The sequence below is a fragment of the Chionomys nivalis genome, chromosome 8, assembly GCF_950005125.1.
Source record: "Chionomys nivalis chromosome 8, mChiNiv1.1, whole genome shotgun sequence".
NCBI classification, from domain to species: domain Eukaryota; kingdom Metazoa; phylum Chordata; class Mammalia; order Rodentia; family Cricetidae; genus Chionomys; species Chionomys nivalis.
Window position 1 is genome coordinate 11744520 of NC_080093.1, and position 25534 is coordinate 11770053.

Genomic DNA, 25534 nt, shown 5'->3' on the forward strand with positions numbered 1-25534 from the left:
CCTTTTATTAAAATAAATAAATAAATAAATAAATAAATAAACTATGGTTTATAATTGTATTGCAGAATAATTTCATTTTGTGATCTTTTAAAAGTTTATTTAAAAAGAGTTCTAGGGTAATACCTAGAAGTCCATTACACATGAGAACCATTACGCATATTTTATGTGACTTTAGCTTTTGTCTGCCTTCACTATTATGGACCAGTATATGCTCATTTTAAAAACTTGAAGCAACATAGAAAATATAAATACTGACCCTGTTTAGCTTCTGAGATGAGGCAAAATTGGGCACATTCAGGTTGTTATGGCTAAAAACCTTCTAAAAAGGCAGCTGGATGGAACCATCATAATTATTTCCATAATTATAAATATTAATTTCTTTTATTGATAAAGCCCCTGAATGTGCCTCAAAAAAAGAAAATACAAATACTATGATTGCAAAATAGGTCAGCTTTTCGAAAAGTCTAGACTCTAATTTATAATTTTATTTCATATGTTATCTTTCTTAGCATTTCTTAGCATTCCCCCATGGATCTCCACTCAGCCTTCTGTTCTGACACATTCCCAATTTCTGCCTTTCCAGCATTCTCCTAAGGAGATAAGGGGAAGGGAAATCATAGATGGGGAAGTGAGAAAATGTCAACATGCTTTAGTGCCCTGTACAAATGTAATTGTCTTTGCGGATTCTTCCTTAGCATTTCCTACTACCTGTCCTCAAGGGCAAGAATAGAGTTGTCTCTCTGTTACCTCTCACTACATTATCAGCGCATGTTGTTCCCTGGGAGAGTTGATGTGCAGATAGTTGAAGGTTGGTTATTTATTGGAACACTTTTAAAAAAATTTGAGTTCTATGCACTGAAGATGTAGTTTCTTGCAGTTGTATCTGAAATTCTCAGCCTTGCACAATGACAGATATTTAATTCTTTAGTCTCCATAAATGCTCAGCAGTAATTTACAAAGTCCCTTGAGGACTTGAGTAGCAGACAAGCTTCCAGCATCCATTTTGTATTCATAACCTTACTCATTTATTTTCTTTGGTGATACTGAAAGGAAGAGGGTAAATCTTCCCCTGTTCAGATAATCTAAAAGCATAGTCAAGACTACTGTCTTTTTATCTCTATGCCTACAGCCAGTACCCAATCGTTCCCCTCAGTGTTGTGTTTGAAGGCACAATGGTGTAGCAAAGCTTTCACTGGCTCAAGCAAAAGGTATTTATTTCAGTAATTTTCTATAAGTTTAAAAGTCTCAGTTCAAACTACCAGATAGTTGTATTCATCTATGGCTGTCGTGTTGCACTTACATTCTAATGCTCTCTTCTTTGAAGACTTCTATGACATCTTTATTAACATTGTGAGTGTGTGTGTGTGTGTGTGTGGTATGTCTATATGCCCATGAGTCACAGGACAAACATGGGATGATTAGAGCATATCTCACAGGAGTTAGTTTTCTTCTTCCACCACATGGATCCTTGATGTTGAACTCAGCTCATCAGGCTTGGTACCTTTACCCACTGAGCCGCATCAGTGGCTTCCCCCTTCCTATAAATATATCATCAATATCAACTGATGGCGTATTTGACAGGTACACTTAAATAAACAGACCAGCTCAAAACAACAGAGATAATTTAATAATTGAAAACCGGGAAACTCACGCTACTGGAGAAGGTCAGAAGTCCAAACGGGCCTTGGCCATCACTGCGCATGCAGAGAGCCCGCACCTGGATCTCCAGGTTTTTCTACCTGGCTCCAGACGGCCACACCCTAGCCAGATGTGACTGGCTGAGCTTCCCCATCAATCAACATCAACTCATTTTATCTTAGTCATCACTTTAAAAGCCCAACCCTCAAATACAGTCCCATTCAAACACTCCAGGGATTAAGAGCTTCAGCACCTGGACTTTGGGATACACATTCAGATTTTAACACTGAAGGACTGCAGTGCAGCCTTGGGATAGAAGTACCAGCAGTTGAAGGACTTGTCTGGAATTTCAGATCATTAGCCACATAAAATCAGAAGATATGACTGAAATTCCCTCATCCTGGAGGCAGTTTCTGATAAGATGCTGCGAAGAAAATAGTTCTGGTCTTCCCAGTTCCCTTCCTTTCGTGGCTCTTTTAGCATATGCCTATTTGCAGGCTTCATTCTCCAAACGTGACTGACTGCCATGACCATCTAATAGCTTTCTCATAACTTCCTTTGTGCTTGAGTTTGTCCACAACCAAGAACAGGAACAGATACGCTGTTTTAACATCATTTTAGAAACTCTTTGGTTCTCTGTTCATTGGCCTATGCAGTCACTCATATCCTCGTAAGAGCCCCCAAAAGACATCAAAGAAGAACACAGATTTCCACAATTTGAGGGCCCAGAGAATTAGATGATCAATCATTGATCATGATCTGAAAGAGTAAAAGTAATTTAAGGATACATGAAAGGAACACAGGTAAGATCCCTGGCTGGACAAACTCTTTCTCTGAACTCTAAATGAAACTGCTTGTGCATCATGTTTGCTTCATACCCTGATTTCTGAGGTTATTTTCCTCAAAGGAGCTATTGTTAGTGCTCCATTCATCCTCAATTGTTATCCCAGTTTAGATAGTTAATGGTACCTTAAAAATGTGTCTTGATCATTAGTGTTGACAACCAGGTCCACAGAAAGTTAACATGAGTAACTAAATATGTATATGTAAGTATCCTCCTTTCTTCTGAGTGATGCTAGAGATTTTGGAAGGATGACATTTCCCTGTGAATAGCTCCTGTGTGGAGAGGAGATGAGAGTTTGGAACCCTCCCATGTTTCTGTTATCACTGATGGGAATGATGGCTGCTTATTTAAGAAAGATACATTTCATTGCAAGGTGTGAAGCCCACCTGTTGTTAGAAACTCTGCCAATATCCAGGCTCCACTGGGCTCTGTTCTTTGTCTTCCTCTTACCCTCCCTATGCTTTTTGCCAAGATGAGTCTCCCAACTTGATCAGTAGGCAACCAACATACCACTAATTAGGACGCACAAGGCATAGCAGAGGATGATTAGCTCCTGATGAGCACACACTGCCTCTAGTTGCCTTGTTACCATTATAAATAGATTAGAAATCTGGGGAGCATCTGTAATTTTCCCTCACAGAGGAGAATCTGAAATTGACATGTTGAAATGAGAATGTGTCAAGTAGAGCTTTCTAATTGACAAAGATTAACTTTATTTCTCAGTACCCCTTCTATGAAAAGTTCCAGCTGCTGATGGAAGAAACCAGCAATCTTCTAATTGAACCATATGATTTTGGAAAGGCAGGATGAAAAAAATCATCTTGGCACTGCACGGAACAGGTGCACTGCTCTTGGAGACAATCGTGTGCTTCCCAGGTGATTCTCCCCAGAAACCAAAGGAGATAAATTGGGGACAAGAGAAACAATTCTGCTTTCTCTTTGTGGCTGCAGCTGCTTCCTTTCTCTTCTCGCCCACCACAGTTGCGCATGGTGTTCTCCTCAGCCAGCTCCTGGTCACTGGCAGCAGTAATCATCTACAAGTGACATACAGAACCAGACACCACATCTTTAGAATATTATGGGAGAGGTCCAAATGAGGAGAAATCAGGTCTTCATAGGAAGACATCTCTGGAGCCTGGTGGATACTTTAGACCATAGGTGTTTTAGTTCCTGAAGTCTCTTCTTACAGAACCAGACCCAAAGCTTTCTGAGCAGTAAATCACTGAGGGTCTCAACTTATCTGGTTAATAGTTAAAAACATCACTCACCAAAGACTAAGCAGCAAAGACAGCAAAGATGCTTGCATATCACTGTCATTTTCCATTTCTCCGTTCTTGAGGACATTTTGAAAATAATTTTCACTTTCTCTGCATAGGCTGGATCAAGTCCCCTCAAACTATGACTACATGAAGACACTTGAAAATCATGTGATCTGCATTCTGGAATATAAAAGTGCTGCATTCCCACAAATTATTATTTTATTGAGTTGTTTCTCAAAGTTTGTGAAGAGGGAACATACAGCCATGATGGATGGAGAGGCTTTGGAAGATCCAAGGACTTTGTATGAGAAGTGAGTTACATGAAGCAGGTGATTTACAAATGCCTGAGCTCAGACATATGAACATACAACATCAAGCTGGTTTTGTCCCTTTGGTATGGCTGTCTCTGGGAGTACCCACAAAGTAAAAGCTAGCACATTTCAGAGTCTAGGAGCCTTTGAGATGTCCTTCTGCCATGCATTCCTGGTATCTTGGAGGAGAAGAGCCCATCTCTACCCCCTTTCATATAGTATAAGAAAAGCAAAATCAGTTATGGCAGGAAAGAAAACAATAGAAGAAAGTGACTTTGGGGATCAATGTGGAAGAACAGATCTTAAAAGTCTGCTTTTTTTTGAGAGAGAGCTCAGACTGTTTCTCTAGATAATTCTGGTTGCCTGCTTCCTGCCATATAGTTCAACTGAGAGAATGGTTAGAAAATTTTTAAATTGTTATGGACAATGAGCCAGGGCAACAGGAGCAGCTTTTCAGAAACAATTCATTATTTATATATTCTTATGCACATTATACCATTTAATCTAAGTCCCAACTTTGTAAAACAAATGTCTTTATCTTCCATTTATAAATAAAAAGTTGGACCATATTTGTCAGTTTTGCCCTAAGAGACTCAGATAATTGAAAGGCAATGATAGCATTAAGTTCCATGAACATGTAGTGTTCATCGGAATTTGACTTCAACGGAGATTCTCTTCCGCATTTTTTTTTGCATTCAATATCTCATTGCCCTTGTAAAATGAACGTATATCTACTCATAATACATGAATTTAAAACACAGAGAGCCTTCAAGAATAATGTGCTTCTCCAAGAATAACATTAGGTGAGGTAAGTTAAGGGACATAAAGATAAATTAGATACATCGGCAGTCAAAAATGAGCTGCCTCTGGTCCCCTTTGGCAGTGTTGTGAAAGCAGACAAGAGCACTTGGCAGGATTCGGTGTGTGTCAGGATGTGACACTCCTATTGTATGTGTTATCTCTGACCTTCTTCCCTATGAAAAGGGTCAACTTCCTGCAATGCATGTAGCAAGCATATAAGACTTGGCCCAAGCAGCCTGTTGAGAAGCCTTATTTCAGTTTAGTGATAGGGGGTGGCAAGGGCATCTGGCCACAGGCTGCCAAACATTTGGGTTATCAAGGCAACAGAATGAGGGGTGCTAGTAGCTATTAAATGATGAGCATACACAAGTAGTTTTGTTCCAATCCTGCTGGACATTTGTAAATATGGAAGCCATACTGGCATATAACCAGGCTATCTGGTGATACCCAGTAGTCTGCTGTAGTGAAAATTCAGTTTTGAATTTTCAAGGAGGTATGGGGTAGATCTAACTTTGAATTATTATAAGAGTCATGGCCTTAGGTCTGCTATGATTTTATGTGTAATAATAGGAGAGTTCGACTCCTCTTTGGTTCTTAGAGTGTTAGGAGTTCTTCTAGTATGTCCACACTCTGGGAATTTGGGAATGTGCTTTTAACATTTCTGGGAATCAGCACATCAATAATCAGGACATGAAATGGTGTGTGTGTGTGTGTGTGTGTGTAATTTATAGATTAGAATAAGCTGCTGAGGGTCTGTAATCTCCTAACCTGTGGCTCAAGTTCTTTGTAAGGAAATATCCACTGATACACTAACTTGCAATGGTCTTACCTTAGGTAACACAATTAGATGACTCTCAAAATTTCCATTTTTGCTCAAGAGGAAGGGGGCAAACCTGGAAGCTGTTCTCACATCTGTAGATTAAAGTGCTTGTATAAGGAGCCACGAGGTATGACTCCTACTCATCCCTGTCTCTGAGCTATTTCGGGGGCAGACAAAGCCGTGATTCATAAATTTCAATGTACACAAGAATATTGAGTGAGTCTGCTGAGGGAGTTGACAGCTGGGTTTCAGCCCCTCAGGGCTTGTGGGCTTAGCTTCCAGGTCTAGGGCAGCCTTAGGGAATGCCATTCTAATACATTGAGAGCCCTGCACAGAAAGAGATAAAGCCAAACATAATCTCTGCCCTCTTCCTTTCCCTCAGTCTACTACTAGGAAATCTGTAGATTCCTGCTTGCAATGATACAGAGTGTCTATTCTTAGCCAGGGATTGGACCAAATGGCAGGAGTGACTCAAACTGTTACACTGTTTTTATTTCACTTTTGTTCACTGTTAATCTGGTGAACCAGCTTCATCAATCCAGACATAAAATAAAGGGGAATTTAGTCCAGGGGGAAGCAACACTTTTTCAATGATGGGATTTTAGATACTTTATATTATTGGAGAAGTTCTAGATTCAAAATTAGTTAAAGAAGTCTAACCACTTTGAGTTATAAATGGATAGACTAAAAAGCCCACTGCTTCTTGTGGTGATTCCTAAGGAACACTCTTCATATTTGAGGAAGGAAACTATATAAATTCACAATTTGTGGGGCTGTCCATGCAGTTTGGGGAGATAACACAGGTCTAGGTGGATCAGGCTCTTAGGTTCAGTTCCCAGACTGCACAAAAGAAATACAAAGACGAGTATGACTCAAGAATAATGGTATCAAGAATTACACATACTTTCTAAATAAATTCAAATAAAAAGAAAATCACATTTGCCTAATCCCTTATCTTCAAAAACAATTCCAGAATAGTTGGTTAGTTTTCAAAACACAAATCAAATTATTGGCTAAATCTTTCTGGTTTCTTAGATTTCTGAGATCCCCCCTAAATACATCAGATAATTTGCTCAATAAAGAGATATGAACATCCCACTCCTTAATTGTAGTCTATAGTTCACATTCCCTTAATAACCCAGTGTGAAGAAGAGAGTCACCTACTCACCCAAGGACCAAATAAGAATATGTGAAATTGATGTTACATACCAAACTGCTAGCAGGAAGTACTGTGGGACAGTGTTCTTAGACCCTGTAAAGACTTGTCACTTGTATTGACTTAATAAAACACTGATTGGCCAGTATCCAGGCAGGAGGTATAGGTGGGGCAACCAGAATAGGGGAATTGTGGGAAAAGGAAAGGCTCAGTCTACAGTTATTACCCAGATCCAGAAGAAGCAAGGTGAAAATGCCTCACTAATAAAATGTACCAAGCCACATGGCTAACACAGACAAGAATTATGGGTTAATTTAAGATGTAAGAGTTAGTTAATGAAAAGCTTGAGCTAATTGCCAACCAGTTTATAATTAATGTAGACCTCTGTGTATTTCTTTGGGACTGAACAGCTGCAGGATAGGACAGGACAGAAACTTCTGTCAACAAAGAGGAAGGAGTAAATTGAAGGGAGGACCTATTTCTCCCCAATTGTAATTGTCATCGTAATTGTGATTTTAGTGTGGTTGAATGATAATTGACTTTATGGGCTCATATATTTGAATGCTTTGTCTGCAGTTGGTGGAACTAATTGGGAAGGATAAGGAATTGGGGCCTAATAAGAGAAGGTCTGCCTCCTTCTGCTCCTCATTAGGACCTTGGGAGCTCAGTCCAATGCTCCAGTGTGGGTCTCTGTATCTATCTCCATCCATCGCTAGATGAAGGTTCTATGGTGATATTCAAGATATTCATCAGTATGGCTATAGAATAGGTTCATTTCAGGTTCCCTATCCTCAAGTGCCCAAGGAACTAACTGGGGACATTGCCCTGGGCATCTGGTAGCCACTCCAAGTTCAAGTCTCTTGCCAACCCTTAGGTGGCTCCCTTAACTAAGATATGAGTTTCCCTGCTCCCCTATCCAACCTTCCTATATCCCCAATTATCCCGTTTCCCCAAGTTCCCCTCATCCTCTCCTTCACACTTTTCTCTCTCCATCTCCCCTTACCCCCATCCCACCCTACCCCCAAGATTCCAATTTTTTGCCCGGCAATCTTGTCTATTTCCCATAGCCAGGAGGATAACTATATGTTTTTCCTTGGGTTTGCCCTCTTGTTTAGCTTCTTTAGGACCACAAATTATAGACTCAGTGGCCCCCTATCCATGGCTAGAAACCAATTATGAGTGAGTACATCCCATGATCTTCTTTTTGGGTCTGGGTTACCTCACTCAGGACCACGAGGGGTACACCCACCCACTGAGACAGTGGGGCCGATCTATTGGGAGCTCACCAAGGCCAGCTAGACTGTGACTGAAAAAGCATGGGATAAAACCGGACTCTCTAAACATGGCGGACAGTGAGAGCTGACGAGAGGCCAAGGACAATGGCACAGGGTTTCGATCCTACTTCAGGTTCTGGCTTTGTGGGAGCCTAGACAGTTTGGATGTTCACCTTCCTACATCTGGATGGAGGGGGGAGGACCTTGGACTTTCCACAGGGCAGGGAACCCTGACTGCTCCTGGGACTGGAGAGGGAGGAGAAGAGAAGTGGGGGGAGGGGGAGGGAAATGGGAGGTGGGGAGGAGGCGGAAAATTTTTTTTCAATAAAAAAAAATAAAAATAAAAATAAAAAAATAAAAGAGAAGGTCTGTCACTGGGGTGGGCTTTTCATAAGCCAACTCCATTCCCAGTTACCTCTCTCCCCGATGTCTATGGACAATAATGTGAGCCCTCTCTTTCTGCTTCATGTTTTAGATCAGAGGTCAGTTCTTAGTTACTGCTACAGTACCATGCCTGATTGTCTGCCTGCCTGCCTGCCCCCCTGCCCATCTGCCTACCTGCTGCATGCTCCCTTTCCCTGAGGGTCATGGAACCTAGGAGCCTCCAAATTAAATTATTATTTTATAAGTTGCTTTGGTCAGGGTGTCTCTTCACATCAACAGAAAAATAACTAAATAACATCTTCAAGACCTAAGTGTCAGTTCCAGATCAACCTCTCATTGGAAATTGCCGTGAGATTCAAAGTCTTTGTAATTGCTGAGTTCTGTGCTCAAAGATCTGACCATTCACATTTGAATAATGAGCATCAATATGATTTAAATAGACCATTTAAGAGACGTTCCGCTAGCATGAAAGAAAATAAATCTGTCTAGCAAATCACTGTTGTTCTAAGTTGTTCATTCCCTCCCTGTACTGGCAATATTTATTCTTCCCTCACTCTATGTATCCAGTAGTGACGACCAGTACAGGAGGAAGTGTCCCTTAGTCCTTGATGTTGGACATGGCAAAGGTAAACAGGTTGACAGAAAGGGTAAATAGGTACACTATGTTTCAGTGTGCCTCATGTGGAATTTTGCAATTCTTTTGCAGAACAGACTCAAAGTGCTTCACATTCAGAGAAGTCCAACAGAGCCAGTAGGCCCTGTTGAGATCACCAAACGTCAATAAACAAAGGATGTATAGATGTTCCAATGAGCGTTTCCTTGTCTGTTGGGGAGGTGACTGCCTACCAGTACTGCAGCCATGTCTGATGGATATGGTAGGTAAAAAAGGAAATCATTAAAAGAGAGAATCCTCAGCCAAGTATGTAGCTTTGATGTACAAAAATACATTTATTTTCAACAATTTCAAAACCACTGTCCTTTTTACAGTAGAAATATTCAAATGGAACAGTAAAATCAAGAACAGTATATGTACATATACTGTATATATATATAGATATGACTCATGCACTGAATTCCAGTGTTTGGTACACATATTGCAATTGTATGCCCCATTTAACCCTTGAAATGAAAAGGATCTTTAGAAACATTTCTAACACTGACCTATGCTGTAGCCAGCTATATTTCTCTATTACATTCTCCCCGTGTCTCACAAGGAGGAACACGAACAGCATCCTGTGAGGGTTACTAGGTACAAAATGTGGCCTCTCCTCCCATATATATATATATACAGTATATCATTCTTTAAAACAGGTGTGCTCAGGCAGAGCCTGGAAACGAAAACAACGCTTATAACATGGTGGAAAGTGATCCTACAGAAAAGAACTGGCATGTCAAACGTGTGGAGGGGCTGAGGTACTAGGAAAGTGAGGAAGGGCTTTGAAAGCCATTCACCTCAGACGCAAGGACTACCTTAAGGGAGCTGGAGGCAGACGTCTGACTTTAAGGAAGTTGTGTACATCTGACAAGTAAAATAGCACAGCTTTGCTAAATCATGTCTGACTAATATCATTAAGGGCTAGGCCTCTATTTGGCCCGCAGGGTTTGCACAGACTCGGGATTCCACGAAATGGCACCTCCAGTCTAGCCTCTGACTCTTCTCATTCCAGTAGATACTCACTGGGCCTAACAAAGTGCCCATGGACTGTTCTGAGCTCTGAGTAGCTTGGAACTCGCCATGAGCAATGCACATATTCCTGGAATCCAATTAGAAAGCAGAAATGCCAGGATCCTTAGATCCATTGCTCCTTCTTTAGAGAGTACTGCTTTCTCGGGCTGATAAATAGCATTCTTTTTGTTTGCTTTTTTTGGAGAAAAAGTCTCATTTCCCCAACTGGGTTTCAATTTGAAGTCTTTACTAGGCCTTGTGTTACCTTCCATGTTATCTCATGAAGAAAATAGGCCCCATGTTCTCAGATGCCAGTAAAGTCTTTCCTTTGTTAACTGCCCCAAAGAAGCCCTCCCCACCCACTTTATATACATAAGCATAAACCAGCTATGGTGTGGACAGAGACTCAAGAGTTGAGTGTGACAGACATCTGGAGAGCATCCAGAATCCAACACATCAAGCAGGCTGGAGGACGGTCGGCACTGAAGGTGAGTGCATAAGCCAACACACACATCTTTCTTTTTTTCTGTTTTCTTTTTTACTAAACATTAAATTATTTCTTAGGAAATAAAAAGCTATTTACATTGTAGTTATATACAATATGCCATCTGTAGCCTCAGAATTGACATGCACGAGGCAGGGCCTCTTTCAGAAAGGTGTGCGTGCCTTTGGCAGCTACGTCCACTCCCCCCTCAACCTACATCCTGCAATTGAATCGGGGCATGATATGTGTTGTGTGTGTATGCAGTGTGGAGGGCAGCAGGGGCAGGAGAAATAGAAATGAACAAAAATCCAATTCAAAAAAAGGCAGAAGAACACAAGAATGTCTTTGCTGTACCACCAGCAGAGTAAAGCAAGGAGCCTGTGGGAAGACACATCCTTAACACAGACACAATCATGTATTCCTTCATCCATTGCAATCAGCTAAGGATGCCTTTGTTTCCTTCCATAGCTCAGCATCTGCCTGTTATTTATGAAGGAACCCTTGGTAAACAAAAGGTAAAAAAGACATTTTCATTTTTCCATAATAACAGTAATAATAGTCATCAAAAATAAAACGTCAGGAAGGTGGTTGACCACGCGGCTTCTTGGTTAAACACTAGTACAGTTAGGGATCTCCTTTGTGCTCTCGCTGTTTGCTATGGTGGCAATGCCTCCTGCAGGGGAGAAAAAACACAGAGAGGAGACAGAGTAAGTTCCACAGGGTTGATGGCTCTTCCCTTTATTCACTGCCAAATAACAAACTGCCTGGAACAGGTTGTAGTAGGTTTTAACTAAGTAGAGCATCTGGATATTCCTGCCAGATCACTAGCTTCTCATCCACCTCCATAGAATACAAGTAGGACCAACATGTTGACAGCCATATTACATTATCTTACTTTGCACTGCTCATTACAGAAATAGATATCTGTGTATATATATGTAAACATATATACACATACATACATACATATATATAGTCTGTCAATTTCATGTGGTTAGAGGGGGCAAATTAAGTTTGAAACAAGATTGTCACCGTAACCAGTGCTTTCCCCAGTCTTGCAATCCACAACTGTCTGGTGGCACATGCATGCAATTCCAGAGAATGACAGAATGTTTGGAGGATACAAGACTTTGAGTGTGGTGGCACAGGCACACATACCTATGACCCGTGTATCCAGCTCTTTGTCCAGCAGTTCTTCGGGCTCAGTGAAATCACTGAGTGTGATTTTGGGGGCATTTTCACTTTGGCTCACTGATCCGATCATCTCCTGCTCCTTGTCATGTTGGACTTGGGCATAGATGTTTATCCAGGGGATTTTCCTACATGAGGTAGGAACAAAATCAAAGTGAGATAAAAGGGCAAGCCTGCTGTTGGCAACAGAAAGTACTAGAGGGTTAGTAGAGGAAATGGAATTTATAGGAACAGCCAGCATCAGGGAATTGCCTGGCCACACAGAGACCCTGAAGCCAAGGATGCAAGGCTAGCCAGAGATCAAGATGCCCAGGTGAGACTGAACCTGCAGAACTCCCTTTAAAGGGGGCAATGATGTTGATGAGTTACTAAGAAAAGTCTTAAAATATCCACCTGTTATTACATTTGCAAAGGAGCTGGACTTCGAGTCTTATGAGACTCAAATGGCATCTTTCACTAAGTTGGCATATATATATAATTGATTCTGTTGCTTTCTTTTATGAACAGCCCAAAATAATAGACTCATAGCCATTGTTATAATTTTTACAGCCATACACCTGGGTCAAATATATAAAATATTTTGATAGATTCCCTTAATGGGAATAACAGTAGCTTCACTTTTAGCATTAAGAGTATGTTAAAGAAAAGATTAATAAAGGTAAGAAAAAGACATAAAAGGAGTAGGTTTTGAGACATGAGACAGTCAATTTAGGACTGGAAGAAAAAAAGTTCAGACCGAAATCTTACTGAGACTGACTTTTTCCCCAACCCTTCTGGCATGATCTCCTGCCTAACTCTCTTCCACTCTCAGCAGGCTCCTTCCCATAGTGCTCCCCATACCCTTATGCGAACAGCTTTCAACCACAGTCTTCAGTATAATGCAACTTGTGACTCAGACTCAAATGGGATGGATCTGGGATCTTCATTCTGCCAAGTGCTCAAGAGTGGCTTATATCAGTACCTCTAGATGCCTATCACTCTCAACACTGAGCTATAAGAATCTACACAAAACATTTTCCCTCTAGGGACTTGACATTGAACCTACTGTTCCCCCTGTCTATAGAAAATAGCTACTGCTCTCTCTATCTTTAGAAGATATCTACAGTTCTCATGGTGATGTTTCATCCCCGTTCTTCAGAATTTGGCTCATGTATCACTCCTGAAGGCTCCTCTGATCCCTGATCTCTCCTGGTTTAATCTGCAATTGCAAGACAAAGTTTACTAAACTATGAGTTTAGTTCGTTATAGTAGCTCATGTTTATTCATTTGTTTTTCTGTCATTCTCATTCGATGGGCAAGGTCTAAGTGGACTATGTTCACAGCTATACAGAAAACACACAGTTTTACTTAATAGATGTTTTTTGAGTGGATGAATAAAATATTTGAATCCTGTGCTCTATGCATTTTGCTAGACCAGTTTTCAAAATAAAGGCTGTACTTTTATGCTGGTATGGTATAACCAGAAGATATTTTTCTTACCTCATTGACTGGTGTGGATATTGAACTAAATTATAAAATGACAAAAAGCCAATAAATATCTTCTAATGTCTACTTCAACCTAATGTATTCCTAAAGATCCATCTCTCTCTTCTAGTAGGGTTTTCATGCTTGTATCTTCTTCATTCTATTCCAACCCCAAATGAGGCCAAATATGTAACGAAGTTTTACAGGATAACTCTCAAAGGAAACTCTGAAAATAGGTTTTATTTTATTTTTTTTATTTTTATTTTATTTATTTATTTATTTTTTCGAGACAGGGTTTCTCTGTGGCTTTGGAGCCTGTCCTGGAACTAGCTCTGTAAACCAGGCTGGTCTCGAACTCACAGACATCCGCCTGCCTCTGCCTCCCGAGTGCTGGGATTAAAGGCGTGCGCCACCACTGCCCGGCTAAAAATAGGTTTTAATCACATGTTTTTCTCTACTTTTCCTCTATGCTCAATTTTCATGTCTTGGTTTTCTTTCCATACATGAAAGGTTGTACCCTCACATTTCCTACTGGTCTACACCTGTGGGACCCAAATTATGATACTTTAAGTGTGCATGATCTTGGAGGCAAAACCTGACACACTCCATGAATGTACATAACTAAAAATTCAGGGGTTGTAGTATTAACTCAATTGATATAAGGACTTGTACAACATCCATTGGGCTATAGGTTCAATCCCTAGCATCCCACAAACTGGCCATGGTCTGCATGCCTATAATTAGAGTACTTAGGAGGTACATGCATGAGGATCAGTTCAAAGTCATCATCAGTTATATAACGTGTTTGAGGCAAGCCTGAAATAAAGGGAAAAAAGAAGATACAGAGAAAAAGATAACTAGACAGATAAATATAGTTAGATAGATAGATAGATGATAGATAGATAGATGATAGATAGATGATAGATAGATAGATAGATAGATAGATAGATAGATAGATAGATAGATAGATAGACAGACAGACTTAGTTGGCTCTTACTTTGATTTTTAAATAAATACATATATAGTATATGAATTAAATTGCTTCTAGCTAGAAAACTACAATTGCTTATAAATGTGAAGTTCAACTGTAATTTTAATATTTACTAGGTATGGGGGCAGAAGTAGTGTATTCCTGATCATACAATTTGTTATCCACCTTTCCTGCTTAGCTAAAGACACCTGGGAGTGTTTGTACTCATTAGGCCTTACAAAGACTGCTCACTTTATTTCAATCCCTGAAAGTAAACATGTTTTTGTCTTCAATAGATGACTAGAAGGGACTGGCTTTGACATCACAATTTGTAACATTATAAGAAGCTGTCAAGTTGCTTTTCATTGCTTAACACATTCACTTGTAGAATTTTTGAAGATGTCAGTCAAGTCTAAGCTCCGTGTTTCCATAAAGAGATGAAGGAATGTGTCTTGGGCCACATATCCATACAGGTTTAAATAAAAGGAATAAGCTGGGGGAGTGCAAGTATCCTAAAAAAAAAAGCAGGCAATCAAACCAAATCAGGTTCAGTTTATATTCATTTTCTCCAGCTATGAAGAAAGCAGATTTGAACTATAATGAAAGCTCTATTGAAAGAAAAATAGGTAAGAAGAAATATAAGGGCTCTAAAATTTTCTTGAATAACCAGAAAAACATACATAATGATAGAAAGCAGGTTTTTCTTGTTGAGGATTTTTCAGATAGTAAAATCACATTGCAAGAAATTTTAATTATATTGCTAAGGCTTCTGGAAACCACAGTCACCATCTATGAAGCAGATGCAATGTGAAGGGTGGGGTGCTATTTACTTGAAGGATGTTTGGTGATCTCTCTCATTTTCTTAACTAACTTTATTGGGTGATTCTAAGTGCATAGAACATAGTAGAAACTCAATATGTATTTGTTGGATGAATGGATGTTTAAATTAGTTTGTACTGGTAGTCCTATCAAGAGAAAAATTTGCTTGTATAAACAGTAGAGTCAATAACCTAGAAATAAAAGTGCAACTGTCTCCATTACCTTGCTGAGCCGTTCATCAGTGTTTGGTAGCCAGGTGTAACTACATGTGTTTTGATAAACGTCACCATGAAAAACTGAGCTACCATATCACTTCAGATGTTGATGCATGTTCATTGTTACAGAAATGCTATTGGATGGTAATGAACAAGGCAGAGGAGAATGAGAGATCCAGGAGGCTGCCTGACCTTTCTTTGTTTGCTAGCTGGCATACCCTGCACAGTCACCAATGGGATTCTACAAGATGGGAAGAAAAGAAAAGGCCAGAGAAATAAAAGAAAATTTAGCTGAGTATCAACCAAAGGCCTGGAGCATTGGGAGGTAAACACAGAACAGGAACATGGACTAGGAAAGTAAAGGTTAACTTTTGGCTTACTGCTGTTTATCAAGTTTGACTGGCACTAGTCCACTGCCAGAAAAAGAAAGTTTGTCTTATTAGACATTTTCCCTTTAATTACACCAAAGGGTTTTTCCTGTCTTCAAAGCAAACAGGAGTAGATGCACTCAGCCACCTTGACCCAAAAGTACATGACTCCTCATTCACATTCATAAGTCCACTAGTGAAGTAATGCCAGCCTGTCTTTCCAGTGAGCGTGGGAAAGAGTTGAGAGAGTCTTGCCCTTGTTGCCAACAGCAAGTTTTATATTGAGTAGAAAAGACATTCCTAAGCACCAGAAACATCCACCGGAGAAGAGAAAAATGGTGAGGGAAGAGTAACTGCCCCTCCAGCATGTCCACCTCCTCTACAACCGCAGAGATTATCTTCACAGTCCAGGAACACTCACAGACCAAGACATGTTTTAAAAATTCACATAATTAATAATGTTATCTTCATTTTACCCAGGCTCCTCAATTAGTAAGCCTCTTCCTCATAATTTTTGGGAGGCTGTTATTGTGTATATTAGTTTATGGCCCATTGACATCATTGGAACACACAGTTTCTGGTTCTGTTATTAATAATACTCACTATTATCAAATTTTCTTGACTACTTAGTATATACAAGTTACAGCTATTAATATGTTTAATTCACACAACAAAACCGTAAGATATCATTGTTTTCGACATCTTACAAGTGAGGAAATGAAGTCTTAGAGATGTAAATGCAGTTGTCCAAGAGTATAAACACCAGAAGGAAAACTGAGTCCATGTGATTTCAGAGTTTATATCCCAAATCAGTAAGCCTCTTGGGAGCTCTACATAATTTGAATACTAGCGCATAATTGTTCATTTTAACTCCATTCTTTTTGCTAATATCCTATTTATACTATTATGTCACCCTTCCTGGGACTTTCAAAAATAATTTGTGAATATATATATATAAATATATATATATATATATGCTTGAAGAGTTTCTTTTAGAAACAGTAAAAGAAGGAAACAGGAGCAATTTATAATATGCAACACTTTATTCTTTCTTTTTTTTGAAAACTTGAATCATAGTCTCATATAACCCAGGATGACCTCAAAATTACTGTGTAGCTAAAGATGACTTTGAACTTCTGATCCTCCTGGCTCCACCTTTCAAATGCTATGATTACAATCAGGTGCCATTATATCAGATTTATATGGCAGTTGGGATCAATACCAGGGCCTTGAGCACATTGAGTTTACACATTGAGTTATATGTCCATCACCTACCTTGCAGGCTGAAACAGAGATATTGGATAGCGACAATATGAGATAAGGAAACATAGGTATACAGTGTACACAGTGCATGTGTTTGTATTCATTGAAAATGAAGGTTTTTCTCTGTTTAACTACTCTGCATGGTTGTTGGCCTGTATGAAAACACTTCTGGAATATCTGAGAACTTACTTCAGAATATGGGTGAGATTTGAAAATCCTCTCACATATTTATTATGGAGAATAAATCGATTTCAAAACTAATCCTTATTTTCTTAATTTATTAACCCTACAAAACGAATATTGGTCGGATTCTCAAACACATTCATCCCCTGATTCTAAGTCACTCCTGATTTTTCTCCAGCACTAAGGAAAGCATCAAGAAAAATGAAGATCACATTGTAGATATGAGTTGAGGAACATCAGTCATAAGAAGAGTCGGCTGCAATGAACCCCACCTGGAGCTACAATCGGACAGACAATAGCACTTACCTTTTAAACTTGTAGATCAAAAACACAGCCAGGCCGACAAATACCACTGACAATAGCATTAGCATGGCGGAGCTGCTGTGCCCAGCGCTGGAGTCCACCAGTGGAGCTGGGGCGGGAAGAAGAGAGGTGCTCAGGATGAAGCTGGAGTGAGGGTGGAGACACTGGAGAATGGAGGCTGGTTGCCCACCCTGACTTCCAGTCTCCAAAGGCCTGTATGCTACTTGGGCATCGGACATGCTCTGATGAGAAGAATTATTCTAAATTTCACAGAAACTTAAGCTCCTCTGTTGTGTCTGGGAACACTTACTGGTTAGGGTATATACTGAGTTCATGTGACTCACTGAGGGAGTAAAGGTCTTGCAATCTTTGTATCATTAGTTTTCTCAACAATGTGGTAGCACACTGATAACTTTGGGTTTACCATAAATAAAATCTTAAACTGTTTTCTCTCCCTCTACCACACTCAGTGGGTATAAATCCCCTAGATGGTGAGCCTTAGAAACTCTTTACCAGAAAATTCTGCCCACCCAACAAGCAGACTCTTCAGCACCCACATGTCCATGTCCAATAGGACATGCCAATTCTACTCTTTTTGTAAGGCACCCAGTGACAGCTACCTGATCCGACTTCCCACATGACTCACATTCTGTAAATGGAATGGGATATTAAAGTTTCCTGAGTTGACCTCTTATAGAGACTCAGAATCAAAGACCTTTGAAGAACCCAAGTACCGCCCACATAACCCAACCACCTCAAATATTAAGTCAAAGAAATAGAACATTTTCTTAAAATAGTATTCGGAATTTAATAATAAAGCCACTTGTAAAAATGTCTTCCTGCAGTAGCTCCCAAGATACCATCAACCCCTTATCACACATACAGGCTTAGGTGTTGCATCATCTATGGAAAAGGGTTGAGTATTCCTTCCTTTTTCTGCTCAAAATAATAACTCTTCACATTCCTTGAATCCAGCAAGCACTCACCTAACGTCAGTTGTGTGACATATACAATGACCTGGACCCCTGGCTTCAGCTCAAACTGTACCAGGTTTTGGTTTAGCGCATTAAATACTGTCTCTACAATCTGTAAAACAAGAGAGAGGGTTCATGGGCAGACATGACAAATGATAGTACTCCCTTATAAGTCAACTGGCAAAAAAAAAAAAAAAAGTTCATTCATGGGATAAAGACATCTTTATCAACTTGGTTCTCATAGCTACAGAGCTTTCATGAGACCGAGAAGTGGAAAGGCAGAAAGAGGGACGTCAAAAAAGAAAGAGCAGCTTTCCAAAGCTCCCGATGAATGAAAGCTCCAACAGACATAGTATTTCATTCAACTTCTAGCTTAGACTTCTTTCATCCCTGCCTTTATAAGCAGAGGCCTGTTGTGGGTTCAATGGAAGAATGTCAACTCATCGTTAGTTCTTTAATCTGATCAGGTAACACACTGGGTACAGAGGCGCCCGCAAGGATTAAAGCCCAAGCAGAACCCCATCCCAATCCTCTGCATATTTTATTCCACAGACAATGGGAGGCAAACATCAAAGAAGAGGCTGCCTCCTTTTAAGAGATAATTTTTCCTTTTTCCTTTTTCCACAGCAAGTCTCAGAACACACAACACTGATTTAATCACTCTCTGATTCCCACGTGAAAGCTGAGGCTCACTTAGCCTGTTGTCTCCAAATCTTATCTGCCTGTACACACCTTAATATCACAGCTGCTATCCATCACTGTAATTACCTGTTTATCTAAATGGATGGATAGTGGAGCTTCCAAATATAGTTCATGCTTGCTACTTGCTATTTCAGAATAATGAAGGCTTAGAAAAGTGATATGTACACCAAGAAGATGGATTTATTTTTGAGTTACTTTAACATACACCCTGTGATGTGAAGAATTCCTTCGGTCCAGACAAAAGGGTACCAGCACTTCTTCTGCCTGAGCACTATGGATGAGCACCCAAGCCAGGTGAGAACTGGAAGGATGCAGGAGGCCGAGCAATGGTTACTCCACATAGGAGCACATGTGTTTAAATCACACAGCCTTTTAGTAGCTTTGTTCCTTCTTATTTCCATTTCTCTTGACTTAGCATCATGAGGAAATAGGAGAGGGCAGCACAGCATGCAGCCAGCAATATCCCAGTGGACGCAAAAGCGATAGGAAGAACCAGAAGACTGAGCCTGTTTACTTCCAGAACTGCGCGCTGATCACAAGAACCATGAGTCCAACAATGACAGTCAGTCATAACCCACTTCGGAAATAATGCTCGTTTTGTCAAAGCAAAAATCCATCTTTCTCCAAAGAAGTGTCTAAAAACAATATGTTTCCTCTCCAGAACATTGACCAACATCTCTAGGGCCCATGCAGTTTATTCCCACAAAGAGATAGGGAACACACCAGTATGTGTGACCCTGTCTGCCTCTGTCTCTGTATTAATATCTGTCCCTTTCACTCTCCCTCTCTCCTTCACCAGTGGAGGGCACGAAAGGCTCAAGAATGCCAGGCACTAGAATAAGTGAGGCTGGGACACTATTCTATCCTTGTTTATTATGCATAGGGTTGATAATTGTTCAAGATCCAAGATGTTGGGACAAGAGCCACTGGCTGACTGGTAGGCTGCTCTTGCTCTTCGACTAGAAACCACTTTATGTTAACACAGAGCCTGGTGTGGTGGCAGGTGTCCCAGTCAAGAGTCTGTGACTTACTTGCTCTAGATCCCCTTCATGGCCTTTCCTCCTCTCTGTCAAGTTCTTAGGTGGCAGGATGAAAAGCTCTGCTGAAGTGGGGAGACCTGGGAACACAGCCACGAGAATCTGGTCTTCTGGGACACTGGTTACCTGCAAAAATTTAAAGAAAAGAGTTAGGGTTTAAGTGCCAGCCTTCCATAGACCAGTAGCCAGGAACAGAGTATTCATACACTTAGACCCAGTATGATGTTTTTAAAACGTCGTATTCCAGACCCAGGCTGCAGTGTACACCCAGATTGTCCTTCTGTTACCCCTCAAGCTGCCAGCTAACACTCCACTGCCTTCTCTGCCCTCACTTTCAGTTGTCCTGAAACTCAGAGATTATTCCAAATGATTCCTCAATGGTATTTACTGGGAGCATTAACAAAAGTTCGTCTTATATTTTCTACTTTTTAATTGAGAAAACTAGACCAGCAGATAAAAATGAAATAGAATGGGTCCAAATGAGGAGTAAGCAGTCACAAAGAAACATGCAGGGGCATGGTGAATTCAAAGTAACGGCGGAAGAGCACTTGCTTTCTCCAGTTAAAGTAGGAATGCTTTGAGGTCAATAGAATTATTGGGGTGACTACAGTGGAGGGAGAGCCACTCACCAGGACTGGAAACATGAAAAAGAATTGATACTCCTCATCAATTTGCTTTCCAAAAGAATTTATTTCAGACCATAAAAATACTCATGTTCTTCAACCTGCAACCGTAACATGTTTAGTCCTACGAAAATGATTCAAACTGTCTGAAAACTATACATAGCAATAAACATGATATTATCTAAGGTAAAAATAAATGGGAAGCCTAACCACTCAAAAATTAAGAACATACTGCTATAATCACATGAGAAAATATTATTCTATGTTGAAGGTGATGTTGAACACTAGATGAGGTCATGTGGTTACTTATAATGGCTGCATACTCATTTTATTTCTATACAATTCTTTCATTACAAGTTTATAAAAATATAAATGCATATAAGATTTAAATTCTAAATCTTAAGATGGGATTATGGGTGATTTTTTCTATTCTTGAGCATCTGATTTTATTGAGTTCTGTTATTAAAAATTTAAAAAAGCCAAGTTTCTGATGGAAAAAAATGGGTGGAAATGAACTAAATTTTCCTGTAGATTATTCTTTCCTGTGTGTATTGATGCTCTTTGATTAAGAAAAATGTATAGTCTCTCAATATAAATATGACAGAGGATGTGTGGTTCAGCTGAAATGCCACCTCACTTAAAGGATTCTCATGTGACCATCCGCCTGCAATTATGTCTTCCAGGCTATTCAAATCATGATTGTCATCACACTTTAGGGACACTGATCATGTCCACAATTGCCTACAATTGCATCTGTTAGTTGCAGTACTTTTTTTGGTGGTGGTTGGGGGGACAGATGTTGACTGTGTGCTTGTCCAGGCATCTGCATCCCCGGAAATCTTTGAGGATACTTCACTATTCCAAAGTTGCTTGACATGATAGAAACTCAATGAACCAATGATGCTTGCTGAATTGAATGGCGGCAGAAGGGTAGATTGTTGCCTATTTGCTCAGCTCTAATTCCTTTGTAGAACTAGGCTTAATGATTGGAGCTAACTCTCAGGGTTACTATAAACTAAAGAGAGACAGGAAGGCAGAAACAGCAATAAAGTCTAAAAACATCTACCAGCCACAAAAGCATTGCACTCCCACGGTGGTTTTCCAGACATATCAGTATCGTGTGGGGATGCATGACCACCAAATATCTGGAAGTCACAGAGTCCTAGTACACAGAGCAGGAAGACCTTCTCCTCATCAGCCAGAGGTAGCAAGTATTAGAGCACAAGAAAGAGTGAACCATTTTGATACAGACAGAAGTTTCTGTCCTGCTTGATCCCACATCTATTCAGTACCAAAGAAACACATAGAGGCTTATATCAATTATAAACCATTTAGCCTATTAGCTCAGGCTTATTATGAACTAGATCTTACAACTTAAATTAGCCTGTAATTCTTGTCTATGTTTAGCCACGTGGCTTGGTATCTTTTCTCAGTGATACATTCTCATCTTGCTTCCTCTGCATCTGGCTGGTGACTGACTCTCTGCCTTTCCTCTTCCCAGAATTCTTCTAGTTTGGTTGCTATGCCTATACTTCCTGCCTGGCTATTCAATCAGTGTTTTATTGAACCAATATGAGTGGCAAATCTTTACAGTGTACTAGAGCATTATCCCACAGAATTTTGAGGATTACCTAACAAAGCAAAGAGGTGAACCTGCCAGTGCCTTGGCTGGTATGATCCTCCTTGTTTCATCTCAGGAAGGGTCAGTCAGGGGTCATAGAGGGACCTTGAAGCTGTGCATCTACATACACTTAATCTTGTCTAAAGGGACTTCTGATTAAGAAACCAACCTCTTGAAGTTTTGTTTGTTTTTGTTTTTTGTTTGTTTTGCTTTGTTTTTGAGACACGGTTTTTCTGTAGCTTTGGAGCCTGTCCTTGAACTAGCTTTTGTAAACCAGGTTGATCTTGAATTTACAGAGATCCACCTGCCTCTGCCTCCCTAGTGCTGGGATTAAAGGCATGCACCACCACCATTAAGCTGACCTCTTGAAGTTTTAAGGACTAGGCAACAAGATATACACAGTATCCAAATGGTTTCTTCAAAATATTTTAAATGCTTAATAACTAAGTATGTAAAACATGATCGCACCCTGGATGATGTGGTAAGAATGTGCACTATGGCCTGAGCACTCGTGATCTACAGTTTATGTTTGAAGCCTCAGCATCAATGGGATAGTCAGGAGAGGAAGGGCTTGGGGAGGGTGATTAGGCCATGAGGGTAGAACAGTCATGAATGAGATCAATACCCTTATTCAAGAAGTTCTAGATAACCACTTTGCCCTCTTTCTACTGTGTGAACACAGAGAGAGAAAATGCCATTTATGGATCATGCTCTTATCAATGTCTTGGTCTTCAACTTTCTAGCATGGAGAATTTCAAGAGATAAATTTTTGTCATTTGTAAGTCAATCATTGGACAGGAGCCCAGACAGAACAAAGAGGCTGTCTTCTTCTTATCTCTTTCTATGGATAATTCCTTTATAGAGAGTCTGAAGTTCCCTTACGATACTGCCCACAGGAATTCCCCTCTGTCCTCCTCACTGACTTACTCCACTTCCTTCCTGTCAGCTCCTTTTCCGTATCTTTCCCTGTGTTTCCCCCTCTGCTCTGAAGCATGTTAGCAGTCTCGACTCCCTGATCCCACTTTCCTCCCAGGCAAGACTCATGATCTCTACAGCACTGGTGCAGACATTGCTGCTCCATCTTGAACCTCTGTTTGACCTTGAGGTCCACATTCCCAACTGTTCATGTTCATGCAATCATTTCTCATGTCTTCCAAACTCACATCAAATGATCAAAACCCATTACTGTGTCCAAGTACATTCTCTGCTACATAGTCCTAAATTAGTTAGTGGCAAGAACACCTCATATTTATTATTTGGATTGCAAAGTTTTTCTTTTCCTCTCACCTATAAATTCCTAGTACTTTTGATGTTGATTATATTCATGAGCCCTTGTCTCCTTTCTCCTTGTGATTTAATTTTCCATGGTCTACACAACCCCTGTTTTTGTTTGAAAGCATCTACACATTCTGCCCTTTCTGCCTAAGCATCCTTTCTTCTGCATTGCCACAGCAATAGGTGCCTGGCATGTATATATATACATACAGAATTTTCTACTTAAAGGAAACATCATACTTTTCACATCCTCTGGTGCTTACAACTTAGCTCTTCTGATTCTTCACACTATGATTTAACCACAATAGTCCATTACTGACCACTCTGTTCTCCTATCAGATAGAGACTGACCATTTCTGCAAAATACTGAGCGCTTCTAGCAGGAATTGGCTTTGCATGTACTGTTCATTCTACCTGAAAGGTAAAATCTCTTCCCTATTAACTGGCACATATCCTTTAAAATATCTTCATTGGAACCACTTCAATAGTTCAGGAAATATCTATTGAATTGAATGCATGGGTCAGCCTTGCCATCTCCAGGATAGGGAAGTCACACATTTCTCCGTGCTTTTTGGAGATGCTGGCTATGCCTCTACATTATAGCACATTAATTAGACTTACTTATCCACTTAAATTAAATGTTTTACTCATTATTGTATTCTAGTATGTATTTCCAAGACTTGTTAACAACACTCTTATTTTCCCCACAGCAAATATAACTTTGACTTAAATCTATAGCTGTATTTCCCTGGTGGGCTGCTCTGTTTCTTAGCTGTGTGGACAATGGTAACCTAGTGAACTTAAATATGTATTTAAGAAGGGCCTAATCATAGGCAAATTGCAGATAAATGCATAAAATTAGTAGAGATTCATCAAGCTGTTATCCATTTCATTAGGAGTGTCAAGACCCTGTCTCAGAAATACTTGGGACAAACACTGAGCCAATTTCCATCTTCAGACACTAGACTAGACTCTGTTCTATTCCCAGCTATACTCTCTCATGTCTCCTGTTTTTTTGCTCCTCCTTACCCAGTTCTGACTTTTCTTTATTTCTCTCTATATATGGATAAAAATTCCTCATCTTTCTTTGGAATAGAATTTTGAAATCTTGGTTCTGTCATCTATTGCTTTTTTTTGTCTCAAAGAATAAAAGATACAGTCAACTCACCTTAACCAGAGCTCTCTTGATAACATTGCCAATGTCTTGCCTCCACTCGGGAATATCAGGATTGTGGTAATCCAGGTTTGGAGAGAAGGATAAGAGCTGTGACTGGAAGTACTCTGTAACAAGATGGAATGTGCAGGTGAAGCTGGCAGAGTGAGATGCGAGGCTTCGATGGGCCATGGACCCATAGCCATGTGCATGAGAAACCAGTTCTTTCACAAGGTTTCAGCTTCCTTCCCTTATTTTCAGTTGCTCTTTGGCTTCTGAAAAGAAAGGCATTTGGCCACCAAGAGAAGATTTGTGCTCTTCCTCATGTTGCTAACTCCTATAAAGAATATCGATTGAAATGAAAGACAAGCAGGGACTCCCAGAGGAGATCTGAACTCCCCTCTGTGCATCTCAGACACAGACCAAAGCATAGCAATCAGGAATGGCTGGGATGGATGCTTCTCAGCTCTCTGACCTCAGTTCCATTGTTGATTATTCTCTAAAAATCCCTCACAGGTGTGGGAAATAGGTTAAACTTTGTCTCTAGAAATGTAAGGTAATGCTTGATTTCTTGACCTGGTTAGTAAGTACACACATGTATCCACTTGGTGCCAATTCATGAAAATCAGCATTTCTGATGTATCCACTTTACAGTGTAACATTTACACTCCTACAAAAATATTTACTTCAGGTACCAATAAGGGTCTCCAGTGGTCAGTTGGCAAAAAAGCAGGAA

At 40.0% G+C, this 25534-nt stretch overlaps 1 protein-coding gene across 1 annotated transcript in view; it reads right to left on the minus strand.

Annotated features, from left to right (window-relative positions):
* Window positions 1–9438: 9438 nt before the first annotated feature.
* Window positions 9439–25534, minus strand: part of Sorcs3 (sortilin related VPS10 domain containing receptor 3) — a 613376-nt gene continuing 597280 nt past the window's right edge. Inside the window, exons 22-27 of the mRNA XM_057779107.1 lie at window positions 24814–24926; window positions 20121–20252; window positions 18400–18499; window positions 17417–17522; window positions 11796–11956; window positions 9439–11310 (exon numbers count right to left, since the gene is read on the minus strand). Of these exons, the coding sequence (XP_057635090.1) occupies window positions 11246–11310; window positions 11796–11956; window positions 17417–17522; window positions 18400–18499; window positions 20121–20252; window positions 24814–24926 (677 nt within the window). The 3' untranslated portion in view covers window positions 9439–11245. The remainder of the gene's footprint in view (window positions 11311–11795; window positions 11957–17416; window positions 17523–18399; window positions 18500–20120; window positions 20253–24813; window positions 24927–25534) is intronic.